General features: G+C 41.4%; 1 protein-coding gene across 1 annotated transcript in view; it reads left to right on the forward strand.

Annotated features, from left to right (window-relative positions):
* The window catches only part of SLC13A1 (solute carrier family 13 (sodium/sulfate symporter), member 1), a 122,450-nt gene extending 115,738 nt beyond the window's left edge, over positions 1-6,712 (forward strand). Inside the window, 3 exon segments of the mRNA XM_015418878.1 lie at positions 3,852-4,013; positions 5,393-5,530; positions 6,575-6,712. Of these exon segments, the coding sequence (XP_015274364.1) occupies positions 3,852-4,013; positions 5,393-5,530; positions 6,575-6,712 (438 nt within the window).
* The last annotated feature ends 2,227 nt before the right edge of the window (positions 6,713-8,939 follow it).

Raw genomic sequence — 8,939 nt, forward strand, 5'->3', positions numbered from 1 at the left:
ATCTTTCAGGCTAGAGTCAGACTGGCTGCCCAACAACAGATAGAGCTGGATGTCATCTGCATATTGGTGACAACCCAGCTCATGACTCCTGGCAATCTGAGCAAGTGGGCACATGTAGATGTTGAATAACATAGGGAAAAGCACTGCACCTTGGGCACTCCGCAAACTAGCGGGTGCCTTCAGGATAGCTGCTCCCCAATGGCCACCCTTTGTCCCTGACCCTGAAGAAATGAGGAGAGCCACTGTAAGGCAGACCCCTGAATCCCAGTGTCGACAAGGTGGCAGGTCAGTAGTTGGTGATCAACCGTGTTGAATGCTGCCGACAGGTCTAACAACAGCAACACTGCCGAACTGCCTCGATCCAGATGCCTCCGGAGATCATCCTTGAGGGCAACCAGTGCTGTCTCCATCCCATGGCCTAGTTGGAAGCCAGAGTGGAAGGGATCTAATGCAGAGGTTTCATCCAAAAAGCCCTGCAACTGAATTGCCACCACCCTCTCAATTAATTTGCCCAAATAGAGCATCAAGTACTTGAAGGGCTGTCATATAGAAAACACAGTTGTTTTCTGTTGCCCAAGAAGATCGGACCAGAACCAACGGGTTGAAATGTTTTGGCTAAACATTAGGAAGAACTTCCTGACAGAGCGGTTCCTTAATGGAATGGAACAGGCTTCCTCAGGAGGTGGTGGGCTGTCCTTCTTTGAAGGTTTTCAAACAGAGGCTAGATGGCCATCTGATAGCAATGTTGATTCATGATCTTAGGTAGATCATGAGAGGGAGGGCACGAAGGTTGCATCAGTCCTTAGTTTTCGTGGCCCTTTCTTACACACCTAGGGAAATGCTGATCACCACTTTGGGGTCAGGAAGCAATTTTTCTCCAGGCCAGATCCTGGAGGGTTTTTGTCATCTTCTGGGCATGGAACAGCGGTCACTGGGGTTGCGGAGGGGGAGGTATTTGTGTATTTCCTGAATTTTGCAGGGGGTTGGACTAGATGACTCTGGAGGTCCCTTCCAACTCTATGATTCTAGCTAATAGGCATGGAGAAATCAGCATTGTTAATGAGACAGGAAACCTGGGTTTCGATTAAGTCCAGCTGGATGTATCGTCTTGAGCTTCATTATCAGTTGCAATTCAGCCGTCTCTATTTCTAATCTCCCTTTGAAATTCCTTTGTAAGAAAACTGCTGCTCTTAGGTCAGCAACTGAATGTCCTACAAAATTAAAATGTCCCCCCACTGATTTTTTAATGTTGTGATTTCTAATATCAGACTTATGTCCATTAATTCTTTGTCAAAGGGACTGGCCTGTTTGTCCAATGTAGAGCGTGGAAGGGGATTGCTGACATAAGAACATAAGAGAGAACATAAGAGACGCCAATGGTGGATCAGGCCAAAGGCCCATCCAGTCCAACACTCTGTGTCACACAGTGGCCAGAAATACCAGTGCCATCAGGAGGTCCAGCAGTGGGGCCAGGACATTAGAAGCCCTCCCACTGTTGACCCCCCCCCAAGCACCAAGAAGACAGAGCATCACTTGCCCCAGAGCCCCTAGCTATACCTTGTGGCTAATAGCCACTGATGGACCTCTGCTCCATATGCTTATCTAATTCCCTTTTGAAGCCATCCATGCTTGTAGCACCCACCACTTCCTGTGGCAGTGAATTCCAAGTGTTAATCACTCTTTGGGTGAAGAAGGACGTCCTCTTTTTAAGGTGTGGTGACCAGAATTGCACACAGTATTCCAAATGAGGTCTCACCATTGATTTATATAGGGGCATTATTATATTGGCTGATCTGTTTTCAATACCCTTCCTAATAATCCCCAGCATAGCATTGGCCTTCTTTATTGCAGTCACACACTGTCTCGACATTTTCAGTGAGTTATCTACTACAACTCCAAGATCTCTCTCTTGCTCAGTCTCTGCCAGTTCAGACCCCATCAATGTGTATTTATATTTAGGATTTTTGGCTCCAATGTGCATCACCTTGCACTTGGCCACATTGAACCCCATTTGCCATGTTGACGCCCACTCGCCCATCCTTGACAGATCCCCATCCTCACTGGTTTTCACCACCCTGAACAACTTTGTATCATCCGCATAAATCACATTAGAGGATGAGCAGGCTCAAGTGGTTAAGACGCTGAACTGCAGACCTGAAGGTCGGTAATTCGGCAGTTCGAGACCCGAGTGCTGCACGACAGAGTGAGCTCCTGTCTCTGGTCCCAGCACCTGCCAACCTAGCAATTCGAAAGCAAGAAATTTCAAGTAGATAAATAGGTACTACTTCGGTGTGAAGGTAACAGCGTTCCGTGCGCCTCGGCGTTTAGTCATGCTGACCACATGACCACGGAAATGTCTTTGGACAGCGCTGGCTCTTCGGCTTGGAAACGGAGATGAGCACCGCATCCCTAGAGTCGGATTCGACTGGCTTTCGAGCAAGGGAAACCTAGGTATGTGAACCTGAGATGTGTTAGACCTTGACCCCCTCCTTTCTTTGAAGGACGAGCTTGGTACCTATAAACAGGTGACACAAGCAACCTTCTCTCTCTTAGCATCTCACAGGGTCACTCATTCAAGACTCTTCTGTGGTTTGTAAATAGGATCAATATAGGTCCTACAGTCACATGGAATGCATGCCATCAAATTTTGATCAGAGGCCTGTCTGAAAAACTGATCCTAAAGGTGCAGGTTTTTGGCAATTCTCTTCCCTCTTTAAATCCATCAATGTCAAAGATTGATTTTCTCAGAAAGTGCAGTAAATCTAACCAACTCCCTACCTTGCCTGACCTTTCCCAACCCTACCTGGCCGTTCTAAGTAAATACCTAGTAAAAGCCATTTTAATCGCATAATCCTTTGTGTGATAGTTGTCTTGTCCTGGCAATTAGAGTTCACCAAACACAATAGACATTTCACATGAATGTTACATTGCACTTGCAATTCCTGGGAATGTTATGAAGCTTCCTTGCTCAGACAACATTATTTCATTCACACCATCACAGTATTGTTCTAGGAGCCACCATGTCATGCCTCAAAAGAGTATAACCAGCCACATTCTGCTCAGTAGTGTCTCTCATCTCTCCTCGTTGTTGTTGTTGTTGTTGTTGTGTGTGTGTGTATGTGTGTGTTCAAAGTACACTCACAGCATGAAGCTGGATACACCCAGCTCATTTTGCTCATCTTTTTCCCTTAGATCTCTGGTTCTGATTCTTTGGATAGGAAAATATAGCCCTGTGTAAAATAAATTCCCTTCTTTGTCTCTATAAGCTACCACCTTTATTTTCTGGACTTGCATGTGTGTTTATAGAGTGCTCTTCGATTAATAAGTTTTTGATTTTATTCTTTAATCTTCTTTAATAAAAACCATTTCATTAATCACGGCCTGGTTCATTTTGAGAGTTCCACTGTGGGGAAAATCCCCATAAACATAGGTGGAGATCCCGCTTGATTACCCCCTCTTGCATTGTTTGGGTGTCCTGCCTAATTCCCCAACAAACTCAGGAGACCTTCACAACCACTTAGGGTAACAGATGTTCTGGCTGATGTTGCTGGGTCCACTGATGGTGTTTCTAGGATCTATATAAGAGCAAAGTTGGCATCTTGGTTTGGTGCAGGCCTTGGTACCATCAGAGTCCATGTTACTGCTAAGTAGTTTATCAGTGTGAGTGAGAAGTTGTTTTAGGTTGGCAGGCTGTCTGTAAGCAAGAAAACATTGCCCCCTCCCCAGTGCCTGTGTGAGGGATGGTCACCTCTTTTTTCTTAATGTTATGTGTATGTGTGTGTGGGGGGGGGGAGAACCCTAGTCCTCTTTACAGATAACTAGGTTAACTATGCAAATGTTCCTTTTCTCAGGTTTCCCAACTCTCAGCCTGGATAGCAAGCAAATTAAGCCCTTTGGGATCACTGCCTGTCTGGCTGATTATCCTCATTTCATCTTTGATTGTCACCTCAGTGACTGAAGTGGCCAGCAATCCTGCCACTATCACCATATTTCTGCCTATCCTATCCCCTTTGGTGAGTTACTTTTCTATATCTGGTTTGTTTTTGAAGTGGTCAGTTCAAGATGGATAAAGAATAGTGCAAGTTTGGGTTTTGCCAGTCTTTCAAAACATGGCTTATAGAGAAATTGGTGGAAATGACAACTCCAGTTGCAGTTTCTTTTGGCAAAAAGCATACAAAAGTTGGGGGAAATTCCATCTTGCTTTCATTTTATTTTTTATTTTTTTGGTTGAATGCACACAGAAGTAGATTCCTGTTAGGTTATTGTAAACTGCATGTTAGCAAAAAAAAAAAAGTCCCTGAAGTACTGCCAATTCCAACGTAGTTTTCTTTCTGTAAACAGAAAAGAACCTGGGTCAGAAAACTACCCCATTCCAATTAATTTTGCTCTTCACTGAGCTGCCAAAGGGTTTCAGGACTGGAATGGACTGGAATGGGGATCTGGATTAGTAAATGTGAGCAGGGATCAGAGGATGGCAGCTATGTGTGGTTGATTAGTTTTAGAGTAAAATGGTGTGGTCTTGTGTGTAGCTGAGGCTCTATAGAAAATAACAAATGGCTTTTACATAATTGTTTTTTCATCAGTTCTGGACACATGGTGCTTTGGTTTATCTACTTTTACTCAGATTTTTTTTTTCCTGGAAGCCGATTTTGAATCCCCCTTTTCCTTGTGGTAATCTCTCTGTTAGTTTTCTTTGTCCTGCCCACTCCCACGGAACCTCCAGCCCACTTTCAATTATTGGACTGTCATCATTGTCAAAACACCCTGTCCTATGCCCCCACCCTGACGATGAGTTGTTTCAGTTTTTTTAAAGGTACTAAAATATCAATATATAGACATACTGCTGCAATGTAGGTCAAGCAGGTTCTCTGAATTCCCAGCTTTTGGTTTTTAAAAGTAGGTATCTAGTGCCATCCCTTTGTGAGATACAAGGAATGCTGGAATGTTTGTTTTCGGTTTGACTCTCTGTATATTGCTATAGTAAATACAAGGTCATCAAACTAATCTCTAAAGGTCATACCAGTCTTGAAAGACCACACTGGACCTCAGTAAAGTACTGCAGATGATAGTACCGCTGTGAACCCTTCTGTGTGGAATCCTGCAGGGCAGCTGCCTTTCAGCCCAGTAAGGTAGCATACAACCGTATACATAGGGATGGAAAATGAGAGACCTTTGGTAACAATCTGTTTCACAGGCCATGGCACATTTAAACACTATGAATGATTAATACATGAGAATGGTCATGCTTATGCTTTATGACTCTGTTATAATGATGCTATATTGGTGTCAGCTCTCCCTTGCATATTAATCCCTTATTGCATCAGATCTAAACTTCTTGTAATGAAAATGAGCAATCAATTGCTGAAACCAGTTCTCTCATGGTGTTTAACAGGCTGAAGCAATTTCTGTGAACCCCCTTTATATTTTGATCCCCTCAACCCTCTGCACATCATTTGCATTTCTGCTGCCTGTAGCAAATCCACCCAACGCCATCGTGTTTTCCTATGGGCACTTGAATGTTATTGACATGGTAAGTATTCAGCCACTCATGCACAGTTGACATAAAGTTCTTTCAATATTTTCAATGTTATATTTATACAGTTCTTCTCCTAAGTGCTCAAAATATTTCACATACACTATTTCAATAATTCTTACAACATTCTATCACCCCTATTTCACCCATTAAATCTGAGTGAGAAAACTCTTGTTTTACAAAGTATTTCACTCAGGTGCTTCAGACCATATTGGTCTGAAGCAATAAAACAAAGTTTGAGTCCAGTGGCACCTTTAACTCTGTTGGTCTTAAAGGTGCTACTGGTCTCAAACTTTATTCTAAAGCATTTCACTGATAGCAAATGTACAGCATGAAAAATGTCTGAGCACTTTTCAGAAATAGAAAGTTATCATAATACCCAAACATCCTGGTAATCCTACCTCCTGTGATTCTATGAGAGACTTTCTGACCAAATAATACATGATTTGTTTTCAATTTTTTTCTCCCTCTCAGATGGCAAAAAATAAGGATACGTATACTATAATAGTATAGAGTGCAAACGTTTGCAACCCCTTGTCAAAGGGGATACTTCCAACTTTTCTTATAAAAAACAAAGATATTTATACTTTTATATTCAGTGAATATGCCAAATAGTACAATCTTAAATGCTAAATAAGTTGTAAACAATATATTTTATGTTATTAAATCAGTAAAAGAAGATTAGGATTGATAGGAAAGTAAGTATTGCCTATATTTCTACTTTTACCAAAATGTCTGGGTGGGTTTCTGGGGGGAAAACATTTTTTCCCCACAGCTTCAAAACTTCTGGGATTTTCTACCTCTAAATAAAATAAAACACTAGATTTTACTAATGCACTTTTTTGCAGTGGTATGGGGCCACTTGAACTTGGCATGGTTTAGGTCCTCATGTCTTAATCCGGCCCTCACCGTGACCTGCCTTAAACCACAAGATCATGTGCTTGGCAACTAAACAACACCAGCTTCTTAAGCATATCTTTAGCCTTGAAAAATTGCTTTGACAAATTTGTCTTGTAAACAGATTTTTTTTTCTCATTTTAGGTCAAAGCTGGTTTGGGTGTCAATATAATTGGAGTTGCTGTGGTCATGCTTGCTGTCATGACATGGGCCGTGCCTTTGTTCCATCTCGATGCTTATCCTGGTTGGGCCCCCATGGCTGCTAACAACACTGGACCTTAAAAACAAAGGAACCAGTTCTTTCACTCATTCCTCTCTCTTCTGTGGTATGAGCTGCTAGATGTGTACAGGACAACACAACTGTAGTATAGGTTATTCTATGCTTTTTACTTCCTTGCCCCATGAACTGATAAATTAGTACTTAAGGTCAGAAAGTTAGAATATGGCACTATGAATACTTCAGTGGCCAGTGAGCCTGTATGAATTTCCCATCGGTTCATCCCATTCAGGTTTTACTCATGAGGGTTTTGAAGGTAGCATCTGTTGCTATGCACATTCATTATGAATGGTAATTTGCCCCTGTTCTTAGGGTCATTAAGTAGTGTTGTTTTAAATATTAAACAGCATGAATGCTGGGAGAAGAACATAGTGTATATATTTTTAAATATTTGGTAATGGTAGCATCCATCTATAACAGTTAAGCATGGGTTGTCTATGTAATTTCTTATTATAGGCCTGTCTGTAAACTTCCTAATGAAAGAGAACTCCAGGCCAAAAAAGAACAGCTTTTCTATAATTTTGCACTTTTCTTGTTTGCGTACAGAGGCCATCCTTTGCCATCTGTAAAGGGAATATCTAGTGCCCCATATGCGAGAACAGACTTCTCAGGGGAGTTTTATAATCCTGGGTTATCCATGTTCCCAAGAGCTGGTGTCAGATGAGAAAGTTGTACAGACTTGGCTTTTAGAAGGCCATCTATTTATGACCAACATGTTTCCAGTATGTGTACTAAATGTACCTGTAAGGCACTTGCACTCCTCACAACAGGATCTCTTAGCAGTTCCCTCTGTCTCTTCACAACACAGTCTGACTTAGGTTGAGGCCTTTTCTGTTGGTCCCTTGTAGCTGTTTAACAGCGTCCCAGAAGGAACGAGCCAGACACCTACCCTTAGGATCCGACAGTGAGGCTGTAAATGGGAGCTATTTAAGAGAGTTTACTTGGGTAACTTGAAGACTCTAAGTGTGTGGGTAGTGGATTTATGTGGGTAATGATGTTACATAATGACGTTAATACATTATTATTTTTGTATACTATTTGCTGGTGTTACCCACCTTGGGTCCTGACATTGTTGGGAGACATTGTGGGGGTATATAAATCCCTAAATAAATAAATGGTGGTGGTGGTGGTGGTGGTGGTGGAAAGTACCATCATGTCACAGCCGGCTTATGATTTTCAAAGCAAGAAACAATCAGAGGTGGTTTGCTATTGCCTGCTTCTGCATAGCAACCTTCCTTAGTGATCTCTCATCCAAGTACTAACCAGGGCTGACCCTCTTTAGCTTACAAGATCTGACAAGATTGGGTTAGCCTGGGCCATTCATGTCAGGGAATAAATGTATATCCATTATTCTCTGTGTGGCTTAAAGCAAAGCTACATGACTAGTTCACCTGGTGATTATCATGCCATAAATTTATTCCTTGTGAACATCCTTTCCCAGGGATAATTCCTAGGCACTGATGGGAAGGGTTCCCACCCTCCATGAGAATAAATGTGTGATAACAGTTTTTCAAAGGATCAAGGTTTCATACAGCGTGTGTAACCCTTAGACAGAATTAGATATATGGCTAGCAAGAAGAATATTCTGTACTACAAGCTTCCTGCTGTTCCCAGACCTGGCCATTAGCTGGTATAATTTTTTTAAAAAACTCCTCATTATCTGTGAATTAATGTAGTTGATCATTTTTGAAGCAGAAAACTCTCCAGATTATATTGATCCATAATCAAGTGAACTAAAATAGGAGTTCTTGTGGTTGCTGTACATCTTTAACTAAAAAAGAAATGTTTTCTCTATTGTAACATTTCTGCTGCATTGCATAGGTATATCTATCTTCCTCAGAGAAAATAACTCTGGAAGAACTATAGCAAGTTCTATTTTTCTGGTGATATTTCTTTCTTTGAAAAAAATTATTTAAATTCTTCTGGTTACCTAAAATATACTGTAAGTTTCATACATGGCTACATGTAAACCTAGTAATGAGACTTAGCACTTCTATTTGTTGTTCTGTATGTCAACTACAACATTTAAATAAATGAAATTATGCTATGGTCATCTTGCAGGAAATCTATTTTGAGGCAGCTTTCCATGGAAACTCCAGAGCTAAATATATATATATAGATTCAACAATGTAAGAAAAAAGTTCTTGTATTTCATAGGCAAAACATAATCAGACCTCTTTAGGTATCTTTGGTATTTCTACCTTTGGAGTTTCCATAGGTTCTCTGACCCAG

The sequence above is a fragment of the Gekko japonicus genome, unplaced genomic scaffold (genome assembly GCF_001447785.1).
Source record: "Gekko japonicus isolate JY-2015 unplaced genomic scaffold, Gekko_japonicus_V1.1 scaffold1837, whole genome shotgun sequence".
Taxonomy (NCBI): Eukaryota; Metazoa; Chordata; class Lepidosauria; order Squamata; family Gekkonidae; genus Gekko; species Gekko japonicus.